A 15,585-nucleotide genomic window follows, 5' to 3' on the forward strand; every position below is an offset into this window, starting at 1 on the left:
AGTGAGTAGGTGTGGAGAATAACAGCCATTTTTCCTCAAAAGAAAATCAACAGTGCAGTCATTTTTCACTTGTTTTAATTAAAATAATACACACCACATATTTCAGATGATGATAAACACAGTCATGATAAAATATTCCTTTTTTTTCCGTTGAATCATTAAAAATGGCTTATTATTACAAAGGGTGTACATATTCTTTGTCATACATTTTGCTTTTATGTGAGACGGTACTGTCAGTTGAACTAAACACCAAAAAAACTTTCCAATTGCTTTGCGTTTAGTAAGTATTTCTGTGTGTACGTGTGCATATTCATCTTTGTTCATTTGTGAAAAAATCATAGCTTAAGTGAGATTAAACACTAAAATATTCAAAAGCCACCAACAACACAGTTTTAATTACAGAGAACGTAAGTTTATTTTCACCAGCATCAGACTTTTTTTGTTGTTGTTTTGATGATCCTCAGGAGGGAGTCCAGATTCAGGTCCTCCAGCTGACCGAGGAGCTGGCCCAGGGGTGGCTAGGAGGCGGCGGGTTTGGGTTTGGCCAGGTTGGCTCGGACACGAGCCTGGTCCACGGCGTCCAGAAGGTTCTTTGAGTCCATGGCCAGGGTGTGAGCGGCAGTCAGCATCTGCCTCTTGCACTCCTCCTTCAGGGAGGTGATGGCATTCTGCTGAGCCAGCCGCATCTTGCTGATCAGCTCCGCCATGTCTTTGTTCAGCAGCTTCTGGGTGCCTTCAATCTGGGGGACAGACAGGGGCATGTTACTGCTCAATCACTGCTGGGGAAGAAGGACCATAGAGTGTTTCAGGATTTTGTGCCAGCTTCTGCTCTGAACTAGTTTAATTGTATGAATGGTTTGATATGAGCAGCCAGTTAGTTCACTGTGCCAGGGTAATGGGTGGCCAAACAATCCCACACACACACACACATCAGAACCCCACCTCTCCTCTTAGAGATTAATGAGTACCAAACCAAACTGATGCTAGGAAATTTGCAGCAGTCAGGTGACACTTTAACTTAATTCTGTTAATTCAATAGTCCACTGCTCTCCTGCTTGAATTTCTATGCAAAAGTGACTTGGAGAAAAATCTGGTTATTTTATTCTCTGGAGAGGCTCAATCACAAAAGACTTTTGCAGCCAACATGCTGCAAAAAAAATCCTATGATTTGTATCTGCCACAAGAGTAAACATTTCAGGCAACGCTTAATTGTTGGCTAGTTGTTAAAACCGCTGTGATGGGTGGGGCAATGCCAATAAGGTGAGTGGAAAAAAAACAAAAACTAAAATTGAATAATAAAGGTTGAAGGTGGAAGAAGGGAGTATGGAAGGCAGAAGAAATGCATAGTGTATGCACAGAACCTGAGAGCAACATCATGCCTAGAAATCCTTCTACTCAGCCTATAAGATACTGGCCATGGAACATTCAGCTGCATATTACTGCCTGGACACTAGAAATAAAGTAAAAATGCAGGTAGTTTTTTTTAATGAACACTGATTGTCCTTGAATAGTAACGATTAAAGTCCGTCCATCCATCCATCCATTCTCTAACTGCTTAGTCCAGATCTGGGTTGTGGAGGCAAAGGGGCAAGTAGAGCAGCCCAGACGTCCCTCTCCCCAACAACTTCCACAAACTCATCCCGGTGGATCCCAAGCTGATTCCAGGCCAGCCTTTGGATATAATCCCTCCAGTGTGCCCTAGGTCTGCCCCTGGGTCTCCTCCCCGGTGGCCGTGCCCGGAATGCCTCCAGAGGGAGGCGCCAAGGAGGCATCCATATTAGATGCCTGAACCACCTCAACTGACTCCTTTCAATGCGGAGGAGCAGTGGCTCTACTTGGAGGTCCTCCTGGACAGCTGAGCCCCTCACCCTATCAAGGACACAATCTCACCCACAGCTTATGACCGTAGGTGAGAGTAAAGAGGAAGGTCGACTGGTAAATCGAGAGCTTTGCCTTTCGACTCATTAACTTCTTCACCAACACTGTTTGATAGATACAATGTCCGCATTACTGCAGCCGCTGCACCTAGATGGCAGTTGATCTTTTTCCCTCACTTGTGAATGAGACCCCAAGGTACTTGAACTCCTCCTGGGGCAGTTGCTCTTCCCTTACTTGAAGGCCACAGACTTGGAGGTGCTGATCCTCATCCCGACTGCACCACACTCAGCTGTAAACCACTCTAGTGTGCATTGAAGGTTACAGTACGATGAGGCTAAGAGAACAACGTCATCTGCAAACAGCAGAGATGCCACTCCTATGTCCCCAAACTGGACACGCAATACCTCGGCTGCACTTTGAGATCTTGACCATGAATACCAAGAACAGGAGGGGAGACAAAGTGCACCCTTGGCGGAATCCGACACCCACTTTGACTTAATGCCGAGAATGCGAACACAGCTTTCGCTCTGAGTATACAGGGACCGAATGGCACGCAACAGCGACCCCGGCACCCTATACTCCCTATACTCACATGCCTTCTCCAAATCCACAAAACACATGTGGGGCGACATAGCTCAGGAGGTAAGACCGATTGTCTGGCAGTCGGAGGGTTGCCGGTTCAAACCCCGCCCTGGGCATGTCGAAGTGTCCTTGAGCAAGACACCTAACCCCTAACTGCTCTGGCGAATGAGAGGCATCAATTGTAAAGCGCTTTGGATAAAAGCGCTATATAAATGCAGTCCATTTACCATTTACCATTTACATGTAGACTGGATAGGCAAACTCCCTTGCCCCCTCAAATACCTGCGAGAGGGTAAAGAGCTGGTCTGCTGCGACCTGGACAAAACCCACATTGTTCCTCCTGAATCTGGGGTTCGACTATCTGCCGAAGCCTCCTGGAGAGTGTGATTTCCCGATAATTGGAACACACCCGCTGGTCCACCTTCTTAAAAAAGTCAATGAAGAAATTTGAAACGCTGCTTTGCGGATTTTAGAGCTCAACATCTTGTATAATTTTTATAGTGTCATTTAATCTGACAGTATTCTGTTATATCTTTTGAAAAACCAAATATAAGTAGCTACAATGCACATGGGGGGCACATACAGACCCATTTGATCTGCCTTGCTGAAAGGACAGAACTCACACTGGATCAAAAGGTCACACCTGATGCCAGAATTATGTGGACCCAGACTATGCAGAGAAAACACAATGAATCTTTGTTTTTCAGTTAGATGGAGCTATATCTGTGAAACACCAGGGATATACTGTATGCATCAGTACTATCTGGAAATCTGAGCACATTCTGCTGATCCATTACAATCTACAGCCAGTATCAGACAACTGAGCGAGGATACAGAGCTGGCTGTTCATGTTGAACCGGTGCAGGAAGAGGCTATCAAAGCACTCATCTGACACCAGACCAGGGCTGTAAGACCCATACTAAAGAGAGCTGCACATTTGTATGCACAAGAGCTGACCTGTGTCTGCAGGGAGAGACTGCATGAGGGCAGAAAGACACTGAGAGGGCGAGGAAGGAAGGAGAAGAATCACGACAGAACGAGAACCCGGTTCCTCCATACCTCCGTCCTGATGGACTCATGGAGAGAAGGCAGAACGTCATCCACACTGCGAGTCAGATTCCGCAAGGTTAGCCCCACCGTCTGAAAGAGATACAACACCATGTCTGACCAAGAGATTTAAAAAAGAGGGAAATACCAGTGGAAATGTCACAAATCTGCTGTGGATATCTAAACAATGCATCCAAAAATTACCAGGTAAACATTTCACAATGATAAAACAATATCATCAAAACTCAATGAAATGCAACACCACTAGTAAGAGAGTAGGTATAGGTCTTTGTTTCTGTTATAACATTTTGGACGCCCACATTCTGATGCTGCACTTCATTATAAAACTTTTATGAACTCGCTATAGTAGGCAACAATATGGAACAGTTCTTCATTATTTCTTCTTTATTTTATGATTAATTGATAACATTGTAATGTATCGCAACTAACATTAGCTAATTTCAATTCATTGTTATGGAATATATATGAGATTAATATTCCAATAATTCATTGAACCATCCCTGCTTTTGACTTGAGGCAAATTATATTCACAAATCACATCATTTTAATTGTGCACCTTCTAGGCACATGCCTGAGAGGCATATAGGACCAAAGTTAAGCTTGGAAAATTAGCTTTGATTAAAAATATCAGCATCTATATGTGCATATTCATCCTGAAAAAAGACTTGAGGGCAGTTATAAATCATTTATTCTCCCACTGCTACTTCAGAGAGGAGGAATGTCTTGCCCAGACTTGTGAAAACGTATACATGCTAAGATTTTCAATGTGCATACCGTAACATTTTACACTCCTTTTGAAGGCACTGTGGCTAATTAAGACAGAGGGAGGCAGGCGCCCTTAACTACAATTTACTACTGTATGCACCAGGTTTATGTGTATGTTCTGAGTTCACATTAAAATAACAACATATACATTCAGCAGTTAAATTCTATGGCCTTTCTGACCTCATTAATGCTAAGTGTTAGCTGCTGTCCATGCCCTTCCCAAAATCTATTTACATGGCAGGAGAAGACAAATTTTTATTGGCATCAACAATATGTTATTTATACCAAAAACGTGTATCTTTGATGTAGAACCTTCTCAGGAAACACTAGTTACATGGGCAGTAATATATATTTTACCCTGAAGTCATGCAAACACCTTACTCAATAACAATACACCAAAAAGTGACTGATGATGAGTTTACTGGTATCAGACATGCTGGATATACCTTTATTACTTTAACAAAGATATGTGCAAAATAATAAGACATGAGCACCTATCCAAAATAATAATAATAATAACAACAATAATAAGGTGTTATTATTATCATTATTATAATTATTCTCGTTATACAGAACTTGCAGAAAGTGCTTACAAAATGCTTCACAAAAAGTAGGTTAAAAGCTATTTAAAAACAAAGAGCAAAACCAACAACAGCAGTAATACCAAAGGCTACCCTCTGTCTTCAATCTGGATTTTGGAATGCTCAGAAGGGTCTTAACCAACTCAGACTATGCACTGGCTGATAGGGGGATAAAAGATCTGCAATACAAATATACAGGGGCTAAAACATGCAAAACTTCAAAAATGATCAGTAAAATCTTTAAATAAATGCTATATCTTACAGGCAACCAGTGTAAAGAGGCTAAAATAGGGTGATGTGAACATCTCTATTAATGAAAAGGATTAGGCTCTAGAATACAGGAAAATACAGGGCTTTGATGACCACGTATCTGATGACCGAAATATCACCAGCAGGCATATGTAATGGTACATGTAATAAGTAGTTTCAGAATGTGTCAAATAGCCATTATTTAGAATACTGTCTGAATTTAAATGATAACCAGAGGAATACCCATTTATTCTCCAGTGCTTAAAAGGTCTATTCTGAGGCACAGCAGACAGAAACAGGCAAAGTGTGGGGGGGACATGGGAAGGTCGGTCTGTCGGATTTTACTCAACATAATAAGCCCAGCATCCCTTGCTACAGTCAGACCTCAGAGTCAAATAGGTATTCAAAATACTTTGCCAGTTTAATGCCTGTAAACAAACTCCTGCAACTCCCTGAAATTTTTTTCAATGAACCATGTTACAAACCATAACATACAATCATAATAAAGAAGAATGAAATGCAGAATATTGGTGAATATATATGGTCCATTTGTAACTGCCATGGGTCTGGGGTTGAAAGGGTTAAGGTACTGTATTTCAGGTAATTACTTAACACTGGTCTGCTTACTGTACAGGAGAACACTGAGACAGCCAAACAAGCTGAGACACTAAGTTTGCACAGTGGAGGCCAATGGTATGAAGAAGAGTCAGAAGCACATTTCATTGCGAGGTGTCGGCATACAATTACGTAAGCGTAGGCAGGCCCCAACATGCAGGCCACTGTTTCCCGCCCCTCCCCTCTCCCCCGGTCCACCCTCCCGTTGACGGACACTTACCTTAACCACACCGACGTATTCTGAGGGCGGCAGTGTGTTGACATCGTTCTTCAGCTGCACAACCACCTTCACTACCTCCATGACAAAGTGGTAGACCTGGTCATCAGATCGGTCAATCTCGGCTGTGGGGGCCGGCTGGAGGGAGGAAGGGAGAGAGTGCATGGAGGTCCATCAGCATGTTCACACAGGCTAATGCTAACGGTGCAGGGTCATAATGCTCCATCCAGACACTTACTCATTCCTCCCAACAAGGCAGGAAAGTGCTGAGCTTAAGATAAACACCAGACACGCTGTGTCACTTAGGAACACATTTCAGTAAGGCTGTGCTTAAGGTAAAGCCCACAAAATATATACATACACAAAAAGAGTTTGTATGTACATATACAATGTAACTAGATAATTATATGGTAGAAGTTTCTTGCTGAGTGTTGCAAGGCCAAGTGGCATGTTATCTGCATGGTCAAAAAATGTATCACCATCTCTGGAGCATAAATGTGTGTGTTTTCATTCTTTATTTCCCAGTTTTTTCAATGTATCTCGCCTGTAATTGGCAAATTATGCACTAAAAATAAAGATTAAACATTAAGTTTAATTAAGTCAGAAAACGCCTTTCCTGAAAATCATTATGGTGCTACCTTTACAAGAGGTCTGTGAAACTTTTCTAACTAAAGAGACTGGACTAATCTTTAGTCCAAAGCAGTGTGACGGTACATAGCCATGTGCTGACAGGAAGAGGCCTTTTAACAGTCCCATAACACGCCAGCAGACCCATGCCCCCCAGGTAATCCCTTTATACACAGACAGTGCTCCCTGAAACCACCCAACCCCCAACCGCTTACATTATTGCCGTCTGGAAGACAAGACCCTTCACAGCAAAGGAAACTATTCCTGGTAGCAAGCTTCAAAGGTTTTAACACCCCAGCGTTACAGTGGAACATCTGTGTTGTGGAAGAAGGCGGAAAGGAAATGGGGGTCCGGTCATTACCTGAGCGCTTAGTCTTGGAGGCTTCTCGGGGGGGCCGGTGAATTCAGCTGGTGGGGGAAAGAGAGAGTGGTGAGGCTTTCTGAGGTTGGAGGACGCTGGAGAGCAGGCTCACAGTGGGCAGCTCGGCTCCAAAGGACCTCGCATACCCGATAACTATGTTCTACTTTATGATTGTCTAAACAGGGGTGAGGAAGCTCATTCCTAGAGGACCACATCCGCTACTGGATTTCAAGCCAAGTTTATGGCCCTGCAGCTGTGTGTTTCCCCACCCCGACTCTATAAGGCCTGTATCCAGTTTAGCTTCAATATAATTTGAGATTAACATGCAATTAACATGAAATGTTAGTGCAGAAGTCTAACCAAATTGAATAGATGAATATGAAGCAGTTAATTTAAAGTTGAGAGCCAAACTGGGAAGGAATTATATGAACACTTCTGACCAAAATGAAAAAGTAATATTTCAAAACTACTACAATTAGCAGCTCATTTATATACGCCTTTTAAAAAGTAAACTGAAAGCAGGTCGCTTTCACAGATTGTCATTTTTGGGTTAGAAAAATTTCATCAGGCATGAAAAACGAGTAAACAGATATAATGTATAATGGGTTGATAAATTGGGGTTATAAACCACAAAAATGTAATATTTTGGTTTAATGGCTAATTAATTCTGTATGCAAATGTGACTGGAGTCAAAATGATGTAATGTGTGATAAAACAGTGTACCATCTGTTTGCAAAGCAAAGATGTCCAGCACAGTACAGCTCGTAAAATCTAGTGTTGATGCAGAATTCCTAAATGGAATTTGACACATAACTCACCATATCCTGGCTCCTTTTCAGGTGTCTGTGTGAGAAAAACATGAGAATGAAAATCCAATTTCAACAGTGTTTTCAAACACTGAACATGGAGTGACAATGTTCTATTTACATACTACGCAGAAAGGAAATACTACGTATCATTGTGTGTACTCATCTGATTTTGTTTTTATACAAAAGTGGTATTTACAACTTTGACAAAGCTGCACATTTTGGAAGACAACAGAAGTGGTGAATCTACGGTGGCCAAGAAGTGCAAAACACAAAGTACAATGACTTTACAGGAAGCCCCATTTGTTTTGAGCTTTGTTGCAGTGTTTCTCAGTTGTTCTGGGTAATGTACTTTGTTGTACTTTGTACTTCCAGGCCACCATATGAATCAGACCTCACCATATGAAATATTAATATCGTCACAATTCCATACATGTTCCAAACACAGAAAGGACATACCACTGGAGTTTTCATGTCATCTTGTACCATGGGATCCTGCACAGGAAGAACATGTTTAGATTAATCATAAATATAAGGATTGGTGTTTGTGACAGAAAATATTGGCTGACGTCGCAAAGCAGTCACGGCAAAGTTGCAAAAAATTACAGAAAGATGAAAAAAGCAGAAGAAATCAAGGAGTTTTAAAAAAATTGATAGATCATTGAGGAAAATTGAGGACGGTAGTGTGGCACAGTGGGTAAGGAACTGCGTTGTAACCGAAAGGTCGCAGGTTCGATTCCGAGTAAGGACATGCGTGTACCCTTGAGCAAGGTACTTAACCTGCATTGCTTCAGTATATATATCCAGCTGTATAAATGGATACAATGTAAAGTGCTATGTAAAAAGTTGTGTAAGTCGCTCTGGATAAGAGCGTCTGCTAAATGCCTGTAATGTAATGTAATGTAATCTCATGTAACAGTGGGAAATTATTTAAATAGCATGTGCAACTGTAGCAACAGTAACAAGTGCGTTAACTTTAAGAAAAAATCAACAGGGAGTAACCAGCTTCTAGGAACAAATAGCCAACAAGTAAAATACACTGATAGGCTGGTGCACTTAGTCGCTGTTAGAAATAGAACACGCTCAAATTGCATTCTGAAATAAAACACAGTTACCATGTGTATGTTTTTATTTCTTAAAAATGTTGTTTTGGTACATCATGTTATAAACTGACAGGTTAGGTATTGTCACTGAACTTTACTGTAATGAGCAAGAATAAATTTCCGGCATCTGGAGCCGCTCCAAATGGTAAGGGCCTAGCTCTAAAGGGGCGTGGTCTAGCTCCAAAAAGGAGGGTTACACTAAACTCTGTCCGTTTGGAGCTAGGCCACTCCCCTTCAGAGGTAGACCAATACCCTTCGGAGCTGCTCCAGGCGCCAGTAATACCTTTCTATAATGGGGAAGGAATGCTAGGCATCAACATTGTTGACAGGAACTATCAAAGTTCTGACTGCAACAATTGACAATGATGAGAATCTTGATCCATTACAGAATTTTTTCCCCCAGCATTTGGCAATATTGTTAAAATGTGTTGGCTTATACAAATAACATTGTAGGCTACGTAAGGTTGTGACCACCCAGAAATATATAGAGAGATTAGTCTCAATATTATTGACAATTGTATGAATCAGGATCCATAAATAAAAGACAAGTCACAAATGTGTTTCACCATGCAGACAGCATATTTCTGTGAATTAAAAATCTGGAGTTAGACAAAAAAAAAGTGTGAAAGTGTTTTATTTCTGTAATTTATTTTCAGACCTGAGCTCTGGCTTGTGTTCAGGGTTCACCCAACGAGAAGTTGAGGGAATGACAGGGTAAGATTATCTAACAATAAAACCATACAACACTCCCGCACAGCATTAAGGTCCCAGGTTCAAATCCCAGCCTGGGCCTTTCTGTGAGGAGTCTGCATGTTCTCCCTGTGTCTGTGTGGGTTCCCTCCCTCAGTCCAAAGACATGCAGATTATGCCTCCCATACATTAACCGACTTCTACACAAAAGTCTGACACATTCTCACATCTAATAACAATCGGTCCTAAATCATGGGTTTTAGTCCTAGAGGTGCACACATTTTAAGATTCTGCAAAGACTGGGAATCATGCAGCTTCTCATATTACAAGATTTCAACAGGATTAATTTGAAGATTTTTTTACGTCACTGAATGCATGCATGTCTCCTGATCCGCAAATGCACATTCAACACTTCACAAATTATACAGTTGAGAACGTCTTATTGCAAAAAATTGGAAAAGAAATTGGAAAAATATTTTTGGTTTTCATGTAAAAATATATTTGTGCAACAGGGAAATATGTATTCACAAATATGTATGCATTTGCACAAATCAGTACACAGTCATGTAAATTACAATTTACAAGACAGTTGAAAGATATGTGTGTGATAGTAAAACACATTTGTGACTTGTCTATTATTTATGGGTCATGATAAACAATTTCTTCAAAAACTATAAAACTTCCATAAAACTAATGCTTTCATTTTCCATAATGTGCTGTGGCTGTTCCTTTTGAAAGAGGGTTCCTAATAAAGAATAACAACTGCTTGTCCCCATTTCATATTGCTTAACTGAAAGCCTACAGCTCAAATCAATGAATTCCAAAATGCTGAAAGCATGGCCAAATGGTCATTGAGGCTAAGCCATCTGTGGAAAACATCATACAACAGTCAAGAGCACATCTCAAAACAAATACTGATTTGGGTTTGGTCACTTGATTATTTCAGTAATCAGTGATTGATCATCCGAGTGTAGATCTTTGTAACTGTCCTGGCTGGCGTTACCCACTTACAGCATCCAACTGAGTGTTTTTGTAATGTTAAAGTACCCATGAGGCTGAGGTAGATGAATGCCAGCCTGGAAGAGCTGGACTGAGTAGTACTATGATTGTTTCAGTTTTGTGACTGTACCTAAGATAACTAGAACCAATGTATCACATTTGTACTTCCCAGGTCAGTACATGTTTTTTCAGGGGCTGCGCTGTTTTCAGATCAGTACAGAGAGGTTTGAGGGGACTGTAGTGAGTGGGCTGCACTGTCTTCAGATCAGTACAAAGAGGTTTGAGGGGACTGTAGTGAGTGGGCTGCACTGTTTTCAGATCAGTACAGAGAGGTTTGAGGGAACTGTAGTGAGTTGGCTGCACTGTTCCCAGGTCAGTACAGAGAGGTTTGAGGGGACTGTAGTGAGCGGGCTGCACTGTTCTCAGATCAGATTCTCACCAGCAGTCTCTCCTCCTTCTCTAGCCACTTGTTATCCTCCAGCATCTCCTGTTTCTGCCTCTTCAGAGTCTCCTGCATCCGGTGCTTCTCCATCTCCCACAGCTGCTTGGCATCCTCCTTACTGGATGGCTCAATAATAAAATCCCCCTCCTTCAAAACACACACGTACAGACAGACAATAATGAACTCCCCCTCCTTCAACACACACACGTAGACAGACAGTTATGAACTTCACCCCCTAACAAAGACAGAAGCATAGACAGAATGCATTGCTCATGAGGTACACATCTTATTTAGCTTACCCAGATTACTATTAAAATGTTTACAAATATTTGTGATGCACAAATACTTACAACTTTATCTGTTATCCTTGCCTCCCTTTCAATAAAAAAGGTTGAGCACACCTCTCACTCCTGAACTCAGGGGTGAATACTTTCATGTGTTTCAGTGCTCACCGGTCGTCACCAGGGAGAATCAATAACAGACTGAGCACAATAATGCAAAAGCCTATTTGTGCGATTGACAACTCACAAACCCAACAAACATGTGTTGGTTGTAAAATGTTGAGTGCAGAAATCTCCCTTCCCCAAAGAAAAACATCTCTACACGATAAAGTGACACAGCAATGTGAAACTGAGTACCCGCAAAACACCTGGTAAATCCACACCTCCCTGCCCCACGTAAGACCGGCAGGGCAGTGGCAGGGCAGGTAGCAGTCTTACCCCGACACTGCGACGCCGGGGGGTAGTTCTGGGCACCATCAGCATTTTGTTGGAGTCGAAGGGCGACTGGTAATCGCATGGGCTAACGAGGTTGGGCGAGCTGGCACACAGAGCCTCGGGCAGCTGGGAAGCAGGCAGCAGGAGCGAACACACACGCACATCCACACACATATACAGGCATGGACCCAGAGTAGCATATACACACACACCCACATCCACACACATATACAGGCATGGACCCAGAGTTGCATATACACACACACACACATCCACACACATATACAGGCATGGACCCAGAGTTGCATATACACACACATGCACATCCACACACATATACAGGCATGGACCCAGAGTTGCATATACACACACATTCACATCCACACACATATACAGGCATGGACCCAGAGTTGCATATACACACACATTCACATCCACACACATATACAGGCATGGACCCAGAGTAGCATATACACACACACCCACATCCACACAAATATACAGCCATGGACCCAGAGCAGCATATACACACAGGCACACACATGCATACATGAACACACACACATACGCACACACATTCACACACATATACAGGCATGGACCCACAGCAGCATATACACACAGGCACACACATGCATACGTGAACATACACACACACGCGCGCAAATCCACACGCATATACAGGCATGAACCCAGAGCAACATATACACACAGGCACACAAATGCATACATGAACACACACACACAAGCATGCACACACACAAATGTGCAAAGACCCACAGCAACACACACACACGCATGCACGCACACACAAAGACCCACAGCAGCACACACACATGCACAAAAACCCACAGCCACACACACATACATAAACACACATACACAAGGACCCACAGCAACACACATACATGCACAAGGAGCCACAGCAACACGCGCGCACACACACACACACACACACACACACATAAACACAAACACACACAGGAGCAATGAGCACAAAGCAAAACACTGAAAGCTACACAGTAGCAGTTTAAAATACTGATCCCTGAGGGCAGGAATTGTTTTAGGAATGGATAATTAATAGTTTCTTAGTACATTTGTATCTGCAAACTAACACTTACATTTAACCAGACAAATTGATTTCCACCTGGAATCAAGGTCGAGTTAACTTTTTGTACTGATAAGGACTTCAAAACATAATTAAGGCCTTATATGGAATGGAAACTAAAACTAGTCCTACCCACAAGAAGCAACACTGCCTGGCCTGACCATAAAACTCAGGGGGGGGGGGGGGGCTCATGCTCTTTTACATTATGTATGAGAACCCTTTCACATAACACACAGCTAAAACTGAAGCAGCAAAAGCAAGCCGAGATGGGCTAAACACCAAACAGAGGACTTAATGAAATAGAACATGGTTTCCATGCACTGATATTATTCATTTAGCTTCTCTGCAGCCAAAATGGAGCATTGCAGGTTAAAGCACACAGAGTAGCCTACCGCTTTTCCATCTGACAACTTCAGTCTCATAATGGGTAGAGCAACCAGTCAATTTTTAGAACCAATGAAAATTCAATTCAATAATTTATTGTCATGTCACACAGTCAATTGTAATTTGTCTTGGTGTGCCCACATTCAAGACAGAAAATCGACCTAGTGAAATAAGCCATTAAGATACACTAGTATCATTTCAATATAATAAAACCATTAGGTCCATTTTCTCTCAACTGGAACAATGACATCTAGGGCTTCATAAACCTGATTCTCCCATCATTGGTAAAAACGACAAGAAAATAGATACCTGAATATGTACGCCTATGCTAAGTGTGTTGGCGAAGCGACCAGGCTTGTTTCTTGATGGCTGTAAATCAGATCACAGATGGGAACATATGAGGCAAGCAGAATAAGACATGGGGACAGAAGCAGTTTAAGACAGCAGTGCAAGTAAGTTTAACAGTTCAAGTCAGAAATTTGAGACAACAGGTTGTACCTTCGGTGGAGGCTCATTGAAGGTGAACTTGGAGTCAAAGTATCGAGTTGACCGCGCCCGGTCCCTCTTTATCTCCACTTCCTGCTCCTTCTCCATCTTGTGGACTGCACTGTACAGGACCAGCCAATCATCACATCATATACAGGTTTCATACACTTTTTCACCAATGATTTTCAATGACTTTTCCATGACTTCTCCACAACCTTTAACTGAATTTCCATGACCAAAACAAATGACTTTATCTCAGCGGGACGATTTAAAATGATTTATTGCAACACTAAGTAAAATTAGGTCTGCATCTGAAACATATGGTGCCTCTCTAAAACAAATAAACACCAGACACACTTTGGTACATTGATACATTCTCTCATATTTTAATTCGAATAGTTTAACATTTTTGTCAATGTCTCAAACAGGGCTCGAAATTGCGACCATTTTGGTCGCATATGCTACCGAAATTTAATCTGTGCGACCTCGAAATATAATTGGGAGCATTTGTGCGAGTGAAAATAATTGTTCTGGTGCGACCTTTTTTATTCTTTCTTTTTCCAGTCGAACGTCTTTCTCTGTACATTCGCTAGTTGGTACCAGAGACTGTAAAAAATATGGACACAGCTACTGTGACGTCACCCATTGACTCTCCGTGGGTCTCTAAAACACGTTTTGAAGCTCAATGGCGGGCGCGGCCATTTTCTCGATTTGGAGCCAAAACCATAGAGTTAAGCGGTCTTGCGATTTTTACAATTTGATTGACAGTCCGGTGCGGAAAAGCCCCTCAAGCTGAACGAGGCTAGCTGACTGTCTGCCGTTATGTTTTAAAATATATTATCAGATGTTTACGGAGTTTAATTTCCATCCGTGACTGTACTGTGTCATGTAATCACGTTATGTATGACATTAAAAATACAATTAGGCTATGTTCAGTTATCTTCAATGTATGTTTCTCAGCAAAACGAATATGCTTAGCTAGCATATCAGCTTGCCAGTGAGCTAGGTAGGCTGTCCGTGGTTAGCTCACGCGTTAGCAATATGAACCACAGGGGAAGAACATTGACTACACTGATGGTCAATCAATCGGAGATGTGTAGGCTACTGGTGATTTGACTAGGCAAATTTTCGTATAACTGTCTGGTAGATCTGCTGTTAACCGAGCAAGTTATCGTCGTAGGTTTTCGCCAGTCAGATAATGAGCCTGCTACTACTAGCTACTCCATCGCCGTTTGTGGTGTTCACTTGCTGGGTGACGCTATCTGACCGATCGTTCGCAAATCACTTTCTACCGAACAAAAATTAACACTCAGCGGTGATTAACAAATCTACCAAGTATTTTAATAACTGATCTGCAGGCGTGTAAATATGACAACGCACTTTGTACGGCAAGTTTTCCACCTGGTGCATGAAGACAAAAATAATGTAGCCTACGTTGAATTTCTAATTATTATTAGGCTATTATTTTTTTCTTGTAAATCATCAAAACCAATGGAGAAAAGCCAATATACGCAAGGAGCCCCCAGAATCGATTCTGAGAACCACTGTCTTAAATGCCTAGCTTGTCGGTCTCTTAAATGCTAAAAACATGTTCCTTTCTAAATGCCAAGATGGTTAATTTCGTTAAATTCTGTGTGTGTGATTTCATCGTGTGTTGTATATTCAGCAAATGAACCTTGAAACTCTTAATTCGCTTCGTGAAACTGAAAAAGTGTTTATCCCAAAATCGGGATTATAGTAGCTTTGTCACATGCGTGAAGCATGGCCCAGGTAGACATTTACGGAATGTACACGACTGACAAGCCGCCAAACACGTTTGACAGATTGAATGTTTGCCGGTTAAGGTTAGCTAGCTAGTCAAATGGCTTGGTAGCCGAAGTTGCGAACTGTTTTAGCACAGGCTACTAC

General features: G+C 41.9%; 1 protein-coding gene across 2 annotated transcripts in view; it reads right to left on the reverse strand.

The window, feature by feature from the left end:
* Positions 1-58: 58 nt before the first annotated feature.
* Positions 59-15,585, reverse strand: part of LOC135256906 (protein-tyrosine kinase 2-beta-like) — a 62,658-nt gene continuing 47,131 nt past the window's right edge. The window contains exons 22-31 of one of the 2 annotated variants that reach the window (XM_064339171.1): positions 13,690-13,798; positions 13,501-13,560; positions 11,703-11,825; positions 10,981-11,130; positions 8,209-8,244; positions 7,762-7,786; positions 6,944-6,990; positions 5,959-6,093; positions 3,520-3,600; positions 59-740 (exon numbers count right to left, since the gene is read on the reverse strand). In XM_064339171.1, coding sequence (XP_064195241.1) covers positions 519-740; positions 3,520-3,600; positions 5,959-6,093; positions 6,944-6,990; positions 7,762-7,786; positions 8,209-8,244; positions 10,981-11,130; positions 11,703-11,825; positions 13,501-13,560; positions 13,690-13,798 — 988 coding nt within the window. In that variant the 3' untranslated portion in view covers positions 59-518. The remainder of the gene's footprint in view (positions 741-3,519; positions 3,601-5,958; positions 6,094-6,943; positions 6,991-7,761; positions 7,787-8,208; positions 8,245-10,980; positions 11,131-11,702; positions 11,826-13,500; positions 13,561-13,689; positions 13,799-15,585) is intronic. The other variant, XM_064339172.1, reaches the window with a different exon arrangement.

Source organism: Anguilla rostrata, chromosome 6, assembly GCF_018555375.3.
Source record: "Anguilla rostrata isolate EN2019 chromosome 6, ASM1855537v3, whole genome shotgun sequence".
Lineage (NCBI taxonomy): Eukaryota > Metazoa > Chordata > Actinopteri > Anguilliformes > Anguillidae > Anguilla > Anguilla rostrata.